This window comes from Callorhinus ursinus, unplaced genomic scaffold (assembly GCF_003265705.2).
Source record: "Callorhinus ursinus isolate GAN/ISIS: 27379988/994484 unplaced genomic scaffold, GSC_fseal_2.0 scaffold1, whole genome shotgun sequence".
Taxonomy (NCBI): Eukaryota; Metazoa; Chordata; class Mammalia; order Carnivora; family Otariidae; genus Callorhinus; species Callorhinus ursinus.
This window is the reverse complement of record NW_027397063.1, coordinates 81,403,592-81,419,538: the sequence shown is the minus strand read 5'-3', so window position 1 is coordinate 81,419,538 and position 15,947 is coordinate 81,403,592. Positions and strand designations below refer to the sequence as shown.

Below are 15,947 nucleotides of genomic sequence, written 5' to 3'. Positions count from 1 at the left end.
TAGGCTGTGGGACCAGTGAACATACCTAAACATGGAAATGGCATGACTATGTTTTAGGGAGATCACTCTATCTGCTAGAGGACTCTACAGATACAGAAAGGATGAATTAAAGGAAAGGGAGAATTCATTTAGGGAGTTTCTGTCTTGGCAAGAGATGATAATGGCCTTACCTAGAGAATATGGAAAGTTGAGGTGAATTTCAATGACATTTAGGACAGAATTGTTAGGACTTTGTGACTATTTAGGGAATGTGGGAGGATAGAGCTAAGGATAAATCCTAAGTTTCTGTCTAGGGCAACTGGGTAGATGGTGATACCCAGATCTGGAAGAGAATATGTTTAGCCAGTATTCCTAAGCATGAGAAAATCTTGTTTATTTCTACCCATTCTTCCTGTACAATATATGCATTCTCCCCCTTTTCTGGTTTAGCTAACTTATTTCTGGTAGGACTCAAAAGTATTTAGCAGCTATAAGGATCAGATAATCCCAATTTAGAAATTCTCGGCCACAATCAAACAACAGAATTTCGGCTTCAACAAAGAATCTGTAATCAAAAACGCTAAGTTAGGAAATGCCTGGGTCTAAAGCCAAACGGCTCATCGTATCAAGATGTAAACTTCATCATTTTTACACTGTTGACACCTTTATTTTAGTCAAAAAAAAATTAATGGGACGCCTGGGTGGCTCAGTTGGTTAAGCATCTGCCTTTGGCTCAGATCATGATCCCGGGGTCCTGAGATCGAGTCATGAGTAGGGCTCCTTGCTCAGCAGGGAACCTGCTTTTCCTGCCTGCCACTCCCCCTTCTTGTGGCCTGTGCTCTCTCTCTCTCTCTCTGACAAGTAAATAAATAAAATCTTAAAAAAAAATAAATTTAAGAAAAGTGTAAGCTTAGTTCAGAAAATTTTATGTCCTATCAATTCTCAACATTGGAAAATATTTATTAGATTTGGGGTGGTTTGACGGGACTGAGGATCTGTATTGAGGTGATGTTTAAAAACTAACCATCCTATTACTTGCCTGACACCATGTTGAGCATTCATTCATTCATTCATTCATTCATTTTTAAGTAAGGTCTTTGCCCCATAATGTGGGGCTTGAACTCACAACCCCGAGATCAAGAGTTACATGCTCTATAGGCTGAGCCAGCCAGGGGCCCCACCATGTTGAGCATTTAAATATGATCTCATTGAATTCTTTCAGAATACTGTTACCTAGTTCTACTTTATAGATGAAGAAAAAGACTGAAAAGTTTAAACATTGGAGTACAGCTGTATAGGAACTAGGTTTCCTTTATTCTAAAATGCATGAAATAAATACCACCAGTGTATGTTCTTGAGAAAAGAGCATATATGGAAGGAAAAACCTTTTCCCGCTACCTCCCAGTTTCACTCACTGAGCCCTTGAGCAAACTGATAAAAGAGATTAATGAGAGAGAGAGGGAGAGAGAGAGAAAAACAGTTGTAATTATGTAGATTTGCATGGGAATCTCTCAAGAAAATGAGACTGAAGGAGCCAGATGATTGAGGTTTATACCATCTTAGGCTAAACAATGGAAAGGGGTTTGAGGCTTCTGGAGATGGGAGGCAAGTTATGGGGAAAAGGGAAGAAAATGTATAGTAAGGAAGGGTTTTTTTCTCAAGGGGTAAGAGTTGTCTCCAGGACTAGTTCTGTTCCTGTTAAGGAGTAACTTTTACAACTGGAAATTTCCTTTATACATGTAACTTTTCTTTACAAAAGAAGAAATTTATACTCTATTTTGAGGCAGTGAGGGGAGGTAAAGAACTTTTTCCTATGTCCACTGGTTCTCAAGGCCCTTTAGGTCAAAATAATCCAGGGTGCCTGAGTGGCTCAGTTGGTTAAGCATCTGACTCTTGGTTTTATTTTATTTTATATATTTTTTAAGATTTATTTACTTATTTGACAGAGAGAGACACAGCGAGAGAGGGAACACAAGCAGGGGGAGTGGGAGAGGGAGAAGCAGGCTTCCCGTCGATCAGGGAGCCTGCTGTGGGGCTTGATCCCAGGACCCTGAGATCATGACCTGAACTGAAGGCAGACACTTAACGACTGAGCCACCCAGGCACCCCTGACTCTTGATTTTAGCTCAGGTCATGATCTCAGGGTCAGGAGATCCAATCCTGCGTGGGGCTCCATGCTGGGCATGGAGCCTGCTTAAGATTCTCTTTCTCCCTCTCTCTCTCTAAAAGAAATAAAATCCATATGCCAATGAGACGTATTTTGGGGTGGTATATTTTGGTACTCTTTAAGCACCTCTACCTAATTCTTGAAACTGCAATCACAAAAATTCATTCTGGTTGCTGAACATGGAATTTCCTCCTCATAGTAGCTTCTAGGATTACAGTTTTGAGTTCCAATCCTTTTCTTAATTTGTGGATATTTATGGTTTTGATTAAATTATTTGTTCCCCTACTGCTATACTTTTCATTGAGAAGTACCAGGTCTGTGTAATTATTAAATGTGTAACATTTTACATACCCAGGGCTCCATGCTTTATAAGACAGTGCCAACATTCAGAATTTTGAATAACCACTTCATAATTTTTTTCAAATTTTCACAGGTATCTTCCCTTGAAAAACAGAACAACATAATCACCTTAATAACTTGCCCATAACAAGTTTAAACTTCAACATTGTTTTCTTCCTCTTATTTAATTTCTATGTAGAGCCCTCAAACTGAATGATAAAGGATAACATTTATAACCTTCTGTGGCTGCTCTCTCCTTGAGGTTTGCTTTAGAAATAGAATGGCAGAAATACAGAAAGCTAATAGGGTTGTAAATATTGTTTTCTCTTAAGTCATCTAAGTTGTTTTAAAAACGTGCTGGTTAATTTTTACAGCACTGTCTCAGAATGCACATGGAGGATACAGTCACTCTCATAGAGTTTCTTTCCAATATTCCAAAAATATTGGTAATTTTATAATTAGTGTTCCTTACACCATTCAGTAAGGGTATTTTGGCTAATGCTACCAGTGTTAGTTTTTGGGTGTGTGTGTGTGTGTGTGTGTTAAACTAATGCATTCACTATATATATTTTTTCTCTTTATTTATCTTTGATTTCTTTTTTTGAAAATTCTCATAAATGTCCTCATCTCTTTTATCCTTCTAGCTCTTAATTATTTACTCTTGCAGATAAACCTAACTAGTCATCCCCACTTCTTTTCACTTTTGAAATTTACTTGGCATTTTTCCCCTCCTGGAATATCTTTCATCATCATCTTTGCTAATCTATGTCCGTCTTTTCTTTGAGATCCTTTAATTCACCCTTTGTGATGATGGTAATTTTATTCATCTTTATTAAAACTGTTGAAGCCATAATATGTGGCAGGAACTGTGCTACCTTGCCATTTTCAGGGATATAGTGGTGGGCACAGAAGAGGTCTCTCACACAACAGCTCACAAGGACAGAAATAAGCGGTACATACCACACAGTGTGATAAGAGCCATGGTGAAAGGAAAAGTTCCAAGTTGTTAAGAGGCATCTGGAGCATATAGAGGCAGCCTCAACCACGATTAGGTTCAAGAAGAATTCCTGCATATGAATTAGACAAAGAGAAAGTAATGAAGGAAGAATTTCCTAGGCATATGAGGTGCACAAGAGAGAGAGTGAATAACTGAGTGCATGGAAATTTATAAGCGTTGAAGCTATTTCAGTATAACTGAATGTATATTTATGTGACTTTCTGGGCAATGACAAGCCCTTTTGGGGTTTCTGGTATTTTTATGTTTTTCCTCTGCTCAAAAATAGGACTTCTCTATTCTACTTTCTTTGTAACTTCACACATTCCATAATTCAGCTGGTAGATAATGGGTGTCTTAGATTGGTTATTGACTAATTTTAGGTGCCTGGGACCGGTATGTAAATACATTTCCAAGCTGTCATAATGAGGGAGGATTGATATGTGTGTTTCTCCTGTTAGGGAGGAAGTCCGAACGTGATGATTATAGTGTTTTATTGGCAAACATTCAATTTCAGGTTCCATTTGATAAAGTATGTAGCACAGTATGTATGTTACATTATGCAACTGTACCAGGCAAAGACTATTGTGGAACAAACCACAACTTGGATTTTAAATCAGAGGTTTTGGTATTTGTAATGAGAGAATGGGGCTGAGTAAATGTTCCAGATCAATTTATAGATGAAGAAACTGAGACCCAGAGACGTAATAAAGAGAGAACTGTAAATTAACTGTGATGAGGATTTTTTAAAAAAGATTTATTTAAGAGAGAGAGAGCGCGAGTGCGTGCACGCAGTGGGCAGGGGCAGAGGGAGAGGGAGAGAGAAACTCAAGCAGAATCCGAGCCGAGTGCAGAGCCTGATTCAGGGCTTGATCTCACGACCCTGAGATCATGACCTGAGCCGAAACCAAGAGTTGGTCACTTAACTGTGCCATCCAGGTGCCCCAGTGATGGGAATTTTTTTATGTCCCATTTGTTTTCATTTCTAATATTTTTGAGAATAACTATTCTAGTTGTTTACCTTTTCTGTTTATGTAACATATAATCAATTTTTTTCATTAATGAGCTAGCAAACATGGTATACAGATTCCTTCCAAATTGAAAATTAAAGAACCATTAAAGGAGAAGGTGTTTAAACCTCGGGTTTTTTTTTTTTTTAACCAGTTTTAACCAGAACAAAGCTAAAATTTAAGGAATTCTAGAGGGAGAAAATAGAGATTGTTTTTTATTCTGAATATCTTATGGGAGACAGAGTTTAAATAAATTGATTTATTTTTGTGATCTACTTCCTCTCTCACTTTTACAAATGAGTAAAGATAAATCTCCAATTTGTTGCTTTTCTTTGCTAGAGATTATTTTTGTTTGAAGCACAATAGTTTATATTAATACTCGTTATGTTCCTAGTACAAAGGCAATGCAAATATCAGTATCCTTTTACAAATGAGGACCTTGAGGCATTCTGAAATCGGATTGGATCATTTGTCTAAGATCTCTTGATTAATAAGTCGGACAAGTGACGTAAGGACATAGTGACATTAGTGCTCTTCTTGGGCATTCTTTGCACTTGTCAGAGGGAGGAAGGGCAAGAGGAGGGAAAGAAGAAAGAAGATGAATGGAAAAAGAAGAGGAGGGGTGGAGGAAAAATGCTGCCAATGTTGTATTTATCATCTGCCATTCATAATGTTTAGCACATACGTGATTGCTTTAAATCTTCATAAAAACCTTCTGAAATATAGATATCATCCCCATTTTATAGTTGAGGAAACTGAGACTCGGAGAAGGAATAGCCCTCACTTACAGTTCCACAGCTAGTACTGGAGGGACGCCAAAGACTCTTTCCAGCACTTCACAAAACTGATTCCCATGGTGTTCCTTAGGTCTCTGTATTTTTTTTATTTAATGAACATTGCAAAATTCACTTTAAATTTTTATTTCTATAAGAGAAGCAGATTGGGAACACTAAAAATCAAATAAAACTCTGGCTCTGCACCATGGTGTGTTGGTAGTATTGACACTCGGGGAAAATGTAAATACGTTTTAGACTAAAGTGAAAGTAGAGAATTAAAAGTTAATATCAAAACTGAAACAAAGCCACATTTTGTGAAACACACATTAATAGCAGTACGTTGGATCAAAGGATGTGATCTCATTCCACAGCAAAACAGGTCCTGCCAGCCCAGGTAATTCAGGAAGCAGAATGGTAATGATTCACAGAAGAGAGCAGGTAGTATACTGTTACAGTACCACGGTAGGAAGTCAGAAGGTCACAAAGCTTGCAAGGTAACTGACACAATTTGAAACTGCTTGGCCCCCTTTAAAAAGAAATAATAAAATGGGAGAGAATGAAGCAAGTTTACCTAACACATCTTTGCAAGGTAAGTACCAACAGTCTCTGAAGTGTTTCCAATCAGAAATTTAAGCAGTTTCTATTACAGAGTGTGTGTGTTTGGGGGGGGTGTGGAGCGCATGAGCGCTTGCAGGTGCGCCTGCATGTGCCCCTACCGAGGTTTAAGGTGTGCTTTGAGGTTGAGGAAAGGATGTGGGGGTTTTTCTCATTTCAAAAGAAACTGGCTGTCTCTCGGGCTTAAGAACTCAACCAACACAGAAACCCAAATCTGGTGGAGAGTGGGGAAAGCCTAATCTTTATTCTCCAATGTAATGCTGGAGAAATGGTGTGACCAACTTGTAGTGCAGATCTTTTCCAACATTGACAGAATCCTGGTTTTTGTCTCTACTTACGGAATCTTTATTTGGCATTAAGTTTTGCCATATCTGGGGTTTACCAGCTAAGTGTCCTTGTATTAATATATTAATACAATCATTTTTTTTTAAAGGTAGAAAACAGGATCTCAGAGGAGAGCAAAGCAGTTGGGGAGGGGGTTTATTTTACAGGTCTTACTTAATCAGTCAGATACCTTTGTCCTTTGAAGGGATTGGCTTTGTTGACATTGGCTTGACTAGGCTTCTACGGGTAGGCTTGTTGATAGAAACAATAAAGGTTGCTCACACATTTCACTTTTTTGAGTGAGAAAACTTCCTTCTTAAAAAAAATACAAAACTGACATAATGCTTATTTGTTGCTATGATTTCTAGTAGTCTGATATCTTATGAATTATTTGTCACCTTGCAAGAGACATTTTGATCAAGATATTTTTTAATCGACTGCTAATGACATTTTCATTTAATTATGTTCTTGTGATGCTACCACCAAGAAAATCTCCAGACCACCCAGTTTTCTATTTAGTGCATATAATCGAACATGTAACTACATCTGTGAAACATAATATACATGAGAATAACATTAAGATGATCATAGACATGACAGGTCATAAAGTGTCCATTTTCTAAAGTTAAATTATCTTCCAGAATTCACTAAACCTGCTTAAGAATCCCAGAATCTTGTTTTATTTCTGTATGTTTCCCAAAAACGTTTTGTTAAATACTGCATAAAATGCTATTATCAGGGCGCCTGGGTGGCTCAGTGGGTTAAGCATCTGCCTTTGGCTCAGGTCATGATCTCAGGGTCCTGGGATCGAGCCCCACATAAGACTCCCTACTCAGTGAGGAGCCTGCTTTTCCCTCTCCCTCTGCTCATCCCCTCCTGCTCGTGCTCACCCTTTCTCTCTCTCTCACTCTCAAATAAATAAATAAAATCTTAAAAAAAATAAGTAAAATGCTATTATCAAGCACTTTTAAAGATTAGTAAAAAGTCATTTAGCGCATTCTATTGAGGAAAAACAAGCTAAAAGACTTATTTAGCTTATGAAATTCATTTATTTGTGTTTTATGGAGAAAATAATATGTATATGATTATAACATATACTTTATTTGTTTCTATAATGTCTTTCCTTGGAAAAGTATATAGGAATTATTTAGGTTGTTAATATTGTTCATATAACAGTGACTTTGTATAAAATATATATAATTATTTGGCAACCACCTGAATAGCCTGTTGTAGACTATGGGGGCACATCACCAGTGTCTGTGTTCAGAGGTTTTAATAAATTGAGGAATAACCAGGCCTCGTCTCTCTTTGTGTCAGGATCATGGGTAATATTTACTTCTTATTTTAGAGTCCTAGAATGTGTATAGACTCTATTTTGTTTTGTTTTTCCCTTTTCTCTGGCAGTTTTATGTATGTTATGTTTCTGGTAATATATTCCACTGTAAAAGGGTGACTACATATATACATGCATATACACACACATACACTTACTTTCAGAATTAATAATTAGTATATAGAAGAAAAAAAGCATGAAGTTTTAAACAAGAGCTATAGTGAATAATTTGAATGTTATGGTTTGAGTTAGAAAATCATGTGCTATATCCATAAACCTTCTGTAACTGAGGGATGCTTGTGAGCTCAGCTCTATCTCAAGGGGTTTTCCCTTGTGAGTTCTGTGAAAACTTTTCAATGAGGACTGTATTTTTCTACCTGAGTTGAAATGTACCCTTGGTGGGTCTACAAATAGTTCAGATCCATCTTCTTGGAATATTGCAGTGCTTCCATTCCAGTTGTATTTGCCTTAAAATTATTAAGTGAAGTTAGTAATCAGGAGAGAGCTAATGATAAGTGAGGGTACTTCAGTTGTTGGCTTTAAACTATTCCTGGATTTTTTTTTTTTAATAATAAAGGAAAGTACCGTGGGGATAATTTGCAGCTTTATGTGTGTGGAGGTAAGATATATGGTAAATTTAACATCTTAGAAAACAAATCAGAATATCTTCTGGAATCATTTATGGAATGCTCTAACATTATTTTGTTTTCTGTGCAATACCCTGTCCTAAATCTCAGATTGAGTTTAAAAATCATTGAAATAAATGAAAAAGGTATTTTGAAATGTTTAATTTTGCTTTTGACTTAGCAGTATTTATAAAAAGATTCTGAAGTTCTCTAAAATAATACTAATTATTATCAACTCACCTTACAAATAAGCATGCTCTAACAGATATGACTGTATTAAATACTTTGTTTTATACATTAAACATATGGATGACTTAAATTTTTTGGTTATGAAGATAATCAGTGATAGCAGATTATCATTAGAACTCTATCATGTGCTTTGAATAGTGGTTTTCTAACGCCATGTGTCTAGATTGTGACCATGTCTGGTCACAGCTTGGAGGGCTAGCCGTAGACATTGTCAAAAGAGTGCTATTTCCTGTAGGTTTTATACCCAGGAAGCCAGTTAAGAGTACCCTGGTTAGTGGAGCCTATAAGCTATCAGCAACTATGGTGTTGGGAACCTATTTTTTCCCAAATGAAAGTGAAGTTGTTCCAAGGTTATCTTCAGCTACATGGGAACAGATCTCAATTATCTTTTCAAACATAAAAAGCAATCTCTTCCTTTCAGTCCTAGTGAAAAGTAACTCTACAGAGAATAATGTAAAGATTTATATGAGAGGGCTCATAGTATTCTCAGGATTCATAAAATAGAATTATCTAGGACAGGATAAAATGCTGGATTTCTTTTTTCTTATTTTTGAAAATATAAATAATATAGCAATAGGAATGGGGGCAAATGCTTTCTGAGCATTGTATTTGCTAAGAAAAGGAAGTGGCATTTCCTTGCATAATCCCTGCAAACTCACATGTACCACTGAGTAGCACCTGGTCAGTCTGTGATAGCAGTGAAAGGCCGGGACTGAAACAACAGGAGGATGGCAACTTCCTTCCAGGCAAGCAGCATCCTGGAAAATTCCTTAGGTTAAGATTTTTCCAGAGGCTACCCTTGGGCGTAAAAGGGCCCCTTACCTGTATTGCCTGTCAGGAAGGACATGCATTTTCTATTCCAAGATTCTTAGTAACAGGCAGAGTAGACCCTAGCAGGGATTGTAAGAAAGGGAAAGAAGGTGTCACTATCCAGTTATGTCCCTCATCCACTGAGCTCCTCCTACCTCAGCAACTCAGTCCACATGAGCCTTTTCCATTTTATTTTCCTCCTCTTCTTCCTTGGTCAAAGCATTTCCAAAGCCACCTGCCTCTTTGGAAAGGGTATGGTATACAAATTCATCTTGGGAATGATTTCAGTAAAAGGTGTCTCTGAGTTCAATGCTGAGACAACCTTGAGAGTGGTTTCTTTGAGTGGGGGTCTCCTGTGGACTGCTCAACACACCTTTGTCACTCAGGCCATCTACTTACAGCTGCTCAGGTGTTTTTGAGTATCTTCTAATTATAGCTCCCCTTCCTACTCCAGTTCTTAGTTTTCTAGATCTAGGAAACCCCTTCTCTACAGGCTACAAAAGACTAGAGCTCAGGGGGAAAAATGTCTCAAAGTACAGAAGAGTTGGCTAGACCCTGTGGTATCCAAGGCCAGTTCTAGAGAGCAGTCAGCAGAGAAGAGAGGACTTTTCAACAGCCCACTGAAGGAGAATTTGGCTGTCAAAGTTAGGGGAGAAAAACTCTATAGAATCTTAACATTTTCAAGGTATGAGGGAGCTTAAAAAGCTTCAAGTCTGATATTTTTACTTTGTAGAGTAGCAAATAGATCCTATGAAGGTAAGAAAATTACCCTTGGTTTCTCAGAAGCAGGTGCCAGAACTCAGATCTCCACCCTAGCTGCCCAGAGCCTGTAATTTCATAAAGGAATTTGGCACATTACATTCTGGAGGCATTTACTTTCCTCTTTCAAAAGGGAAAACCAGGCTTATGAATGCTTTCAATATTGACATCTTTTAGTTTCTATAGTTATGGCCTGGAAAGGATTGTCCAGTATTCAGTCAGGCTATTATGGGACTGGTCCATCCAGGCTTGGGATTTTTCTTGACTCCATAAAAGTTACATTGGCTTTTAAGACATTTACTTGACTTTCATCATAGCCAAGAGGAGTCAGCTTGAAAGTCCAGACACACATGCATTGAATGCATCATGTTTCTCATGATAAAGCCTTTTTTTTTTTTTTTTTTAAGAAATTATACTTATTCTGCTGGGCTATGAAAAGAAGAAAAAAATCTAGGCAGGAAGGTGCCTTAGTGTCTGTGCTTCTAAACTGCGGCCCCAGGGCAGCAGTACTGTATATACCCCAACCTGTCATACTGGTTTGGTGTGCATGTTTACTTTCTGTGGTGGAAAAAGTATCTCTGCATTCATCATCGTAAACCATGCCTGTGAGTGCCTTGAAATCTTTCTAAAGCCCCAAAGAGGACTAACCAGTTTCTGACTCTTCCTTCCCAGCCTATAGAACTTTAACAGCATTTTTAAGTAGGAGAAATGCAAGAAGCTCTTGTTGAACGTATCCATGTACCAGGAGGAAGGCTTCCACTGGCTCCAATTGATAGGTTGGAAAACTTGAAGACCTGAGACATTTTGGAGTTGAGATTTACATATTAAGGGTTTTGGAGTTGGAACTTCCAGAAGTTCTGCTGAAGAGACCTTATTATCTAAGGATAAATTTGAGCACATTGGGAGCAAGTAAAATTGCAGAAAATGTCAAGGCATGAAATCCCAGGTGAGTCTGACCTGAATGGGTTAGGGAAAGGTGCCTGTGAGGATGGCTGGGGATTTTCCCCAGATATCAGACAGAGAATCCCTGGAGAAGGCAATGAGACTAGGAGATAAACTCCGAAATAATGTGTAAGAAATAGTTAAGGAAAGCAGCATAACTGAGCTCAGGGCCTCTTTTTCTTGTCTTTCTAAAAGGAAATAGGATCTTTACCTTACTAGAAATAAAATGGCAAGCAATGTACTTGAATGGAACATGAGATAAAGGTGCTTAAAAACATGGTACTCACTTAAAACCTGCTGCTGGGGGAGAGGCCAATTCTCAAACACTTTGAAATTTAGAGTTTGTTCATAGACTTTTGAATGTTCTGAAAAGCACAGTTTAATCCCCTTCGGTTTAAATATTTTACAGCACTGAAATTGTTTTAAAGGGAAACATTTTAAGTTTCAATTAAAGTCACTATAAAATCTTGAAAGAAGGTGATACATACCTACAGGATGACTTGATTGTTAAACATTATTATTAATAATGCAATTAAAATTTTTTCCATACATTTAAAAGGTTGGATCTGTCTTTGCATCTGTTTCCTTTCCTTAAAGAAATAAAACAAAGAGTACAGGTAATGATCTGATGATTATGCATGTATAAACACCTTATAATTATTATATTGCCTATTCTCTAGTTTTGGAAAGAGTTTAAACAAATTTAGCTAATTGAGTAGGACATCAAGCCAACCTTTCTTTTTCTTTTTTTTTTTTTTTTGTATCACAGTTTTTGCGGGGAGGATTAACCAAGCACATACTTGACTTATTATTGTAAGGTATTATACTTGCTACATAAGTGAAGAAAAAAATGGGTGACTGACAAGATTGCAAAGACAGTGTGATTAGGGTGAAAACCCTTAAAAGCATATGGAGCTTCAGTTTGATCCCTTGAGATTCTTATCTCTCCTCAGGAAAAGTATGTGTAAATAGTTTTATTTGCCAGGGCTATTTTGTTGCTTTGTTGATAGATCTTTAACCATCTCCATAATTGAACACTTTGGGAGGTGCATTCAAAAATTCCTTTATAATTAATTGACATACAATTCACCTGTTCTCTTTACCCCTGGTCACTGTAATGCAAGATGTGTATTGTATACAAAAAAAAAAAAAAAAAAGTGACTTAGAGGATAGTACAAAATCCTATCTACTAAAAAAGCCCCAAAGAGAAGTATTTTAAAAGTAAACTACTGAACTTAATGCAATTCATATAAACATGCAAAAGTTGTGCATGTACACCTGTTAAGCAACACAGTCAACTTTGCTGTGTGACTTCAGACCTTGGTAAATGATTCATTTTTGAGAACTGACTAAACTCTTGAAACCATTCCATCTCTGTGATTCTTTTGTCTTCTCAAAAATATGTCCCCCCCCCTTTTTTTTTAAGATTTTATTTATTTGAGAGGAGAGAGAGAGAGAAGGAGCCGAGTGGGGTGGGCAGAGGGAGAAGCAGACTCCCTGCCAAGCAGGGAGCCCGATGTGGGACTTGATCATGACCTAAGCCAAAGGCAGATGCTTAACCAACTGAGTCACCCAGGTGCCCCCAAAATGAGTTCCTGTGAAAACAAGATGTGAGAAGCTGAGAGAGCTGAAGGGTCACTATGCTTCATTTTCCTCTTTGTTTATGGACATTTAATGCAATCACAGACAAGTCCTATTTTCCCTTAAACTACTAATAAATCTTAAAAAAAAAATTCTTCATCACATCAACATTTTTTGGTGGTCAATTTCAGAGGTGGAAAAATATACGTTGCCAGAAAAGGAGAAAGTTGCTTCTTGCCAATTCTTGGTATTGTTATAACCACAGACAGTATCTAAGAATTTATAGGGAAACCTAGGAATTTATGGAGAGTTTCATAGAGGAGGAATGATGTAAACTGGCTCTGGTAGGTTTGGGAAAGTAGAATAAGTGGCCAGAAGGAAGAAAGTCTTCCCTGGCAAAATAAACAGCAGAGACAAGGCATAGAGATTCTATCTATCCATTTATTTGCATGCTTTGTTCTACTCTTATTGAAAAACAAAATGATTGGGCGCCTGGGTGGCTCAGTTGGTTAAGCGACTGCCTTTGGCTCAGGTCATGATCCTGGAGTCCCGGGATCGAGTCCCGCATCGGGCTCCCTGCTCGGCGGGGAGTCTGCTTCTCCCTCTGACCTTCTTACCTCTTGTGCTTTCTATCTCTCATTCTCTCTCTCTTTGAAATAAATAAATAAAATTAAAAAAAAAGAAAAAATGATTTTCCCAAAATTAATACTTTGAAATAGGGTATAAGTAAGTAAACATAATAAAAAATAGGTTAAAATAACAGTTAAAATGTTGTACATAAAATATGCACCAGAACATTCTAAACAGCTACCAAACCGGTCACAAATTTGTTTTTAAGCTTTCTAGCAGGCAAGAGAAAGTAAGAAATTGGTTTTAAGATTTATGCTGTTCAAATGATATAAAAAATGTTTCAGTTTTTCAAGGGATGCATAGAGATGGTGACAGAAATCAGAATAATTTCTATAGATGGCAGGGTCAGCCCTAGCTAGGCTATTTCTCAGTATTAGGCCAATACTGAGAAATAAAGCTAAGAGTTACAGAGCCAAAGAAAATGGTATTATTTAACTCATCTTGGAATCTTGCGACGGATGATTCTCTTTTGAGCTCCTTAAGCTGTTCCACTACCCTATCAGACATTTGTCAGAAAAAAATTTATACAGAAAATATTTCAAACCTGTAATAAAAATCTGAAAATAAAAAGAAAGGAAAAGAAAACAAAAGAATAAGAAATAGACTTCATATCTAAATGTTTACATGATTAAAATATTAACATTATTAAAATTTCAGAATATAAAAACTCATTTTGGAAATTAGGCTGCTGTATATATTTTATAAGCATATGGTATTACTCAAGTGTCTCTCCTGAAGTTTTTACTGTATTTTATATAGATGTTTTATGTTTATTTTGGTTAACTGTAGGGTTCTGTACATTCACTTGGCCGATTTGGTTGGGGGTTGGGGAGTAGGTGTGCAGGGACGGAGAATAAGAATAGAGAAGAGCACATTGGTATTGATAATATGTATGCTGCATTATAAATCTTCTTTAGAAACTTTAGGACTTCAGGCGCACTAAGGTAATGATATTACCTTAAGTTTCTATTTTTGATATGGATAAATAGGCATTTGGGTGAAAAAAAGAAAATAATAATAATGGTTTTATTCTTAACCCCCAGTTCTCATCAGTTTTAGGTTCATATTTCATATTCTTTTCAGTTTACCATTTGCCTTCTGTGGATTTCTTTTAGACATTATATTTCTTCTTGATTAGAAAACTTATAATATTTATATTTCTAGGAATTAGTAATTACCAAATTATATTTATCAAAATACTTTTATGTGACTTGATAACATCATCCACAATAACATTGGTACTTAGTTAATAAAATGTTCTGGAAAGGTAGTCTTCACATGAAATTTGCATTTACTTATGTTGGTTCGATAGTAAATAATTTGTCTTTATAATCACATACATATAAAGGGGGGAAGAACTAGAATTTATTGGGAACTAAGTCAAAGCAGAAATTTGCTAAGCTTATTTGAATCTCACACTTTCGGCCTTTCTTTCACCAACAAACACACCAAACTGAGATCTCCAACACCTGTCTGCCTATGGTTTCTTTTTGTCATTCAGTTGTCAGATCAAATATCATCTCAGTGATACCTCCTCTAGTCTTTCAAACTAGAGCAGCTATTCTATCTTAATATCTGAGTTTAATTCTTTTAATAGCTCACTATGAGCCTTTTTTGGGGGTATTTTGTGTATTGCCTATATCCTGGCAATAAAATGTTCTGTGTCTGAGATGAAAAGACCATGGCTGACTTGTTTATTTCTGTATTTCTAGTGCCTAGAACCACACTAACATAGTATATTTTCAATAAGTTTAATATGTTCAGAAAAGCAAACATAAAATTCATACTCTTATTCCTGTGTGTCTATGCAATTTACATTTATTCTAACATGAAAATTAGTTGAGCATAAAGTAGCAGTCACTTAATATGGTAAATACAAAATGAAATAAAACAAGAAGACTTAACTAAAAAAAAAGCCAAATAAAAACTCTTAAAATGGAAAGAAACATTTTTCTAGAAGAATAATAGTTGACATCGAGACTATTCTAGGAGATTGGGAGCAGTGTGTTTTCATTTAAAATTAGAGAATTTGTTCGTTCTTATTTCCTCTAGTTCTGTAACTTCTGTGGCGGTTAGCTAGATGAGCTCTGAAAGAGTTTAAGTTGTGCTGATAGAGGAAAACCTGTCTTAAGTGTATACTTGTGCCAAGAGTGTTCCAAGTGTTCAATATATTTAAGTTTCATAACCACCCAATGAGGAATATAGACTCAAATCCAAATAATTATATGACTATGAGAGCTGCTCTCCTCAATTTCAAATTCATCTTCATTATTGCCCCTCATCACATAGTAATTCAAAACTTAGTTTATGTAATCTATTTGAATAAAATAGATTGGAGTGATACTTGAGGTTAAATTGGTGTTCACTTGTATTGAGTGCAACAGAAGGAAGAGCTTGTGAAAACTAGATTTCTGGCATAGGTGACAGAGAAAATAGTCCTGTTAGCTGATTTAGGGGATGCAGGATGGGGAACAGTTTAGGAAGAGAAATAGGAGAGTGTTTTAAAGAAAATGATTTTAAGCTATAAGTGTTATACAGTGATGAAAATTTCCTTACTTAAATTGCAAAAAAGGATGCTAGGCCTTGGGAGAGAGTACTAGGATGGAATTAAAGAGCTGGAAATTACTGAAACTGAAGTCCTACATGCCACTGTGGGTGGGTGAGATTATACAAAGATAGAGGTTAAAGGAAGACAGGAAGACTGGTGACTGAAAACACTAACATCTGAAATGTGAGCAGAAATGAAAGAAATAGAGATGGGGTGATAGGAAAAAGAGAAGATACAGATGACAGCGTTTGCAGGGTAGTGCAGA

General features: G+C 36.6%; 1 protein-coding gene across 8 annotated transcripts in view; it reads left to right on the top strand.

Annotated features, from left to right (window-relative positions):
- NAALADL2 (N-acetylated alpha-linked acidic dipeptidase like 2) overlaps positions 1-15,947 on the top strand; it is a 1,329,911-nt gene that overhangs the window by 386,881 nt on the left and 927,083 nt on the right. For 2 of the 8 annotated variants that reach the window (XM_025878651.2, XM_073897035.1), the window contains exon 1: positions 5,745-5,854. The exons of the other annotated variants lie outside the window; for them this stretch is intronic. In XM_025878651.2, coding sequence (XP_025734436.1) covers positions 5,812-5,854 — 43 coding nt within the window. In that variant the 5' untranslated portion in view covers positions 5,745-5,811. Of the gene's footprint in view, positions 1-5,744; positions 5,855-15,947 lie in introns of those variants that run through there. 8 annotated transcript variants of the gene reach the window in all.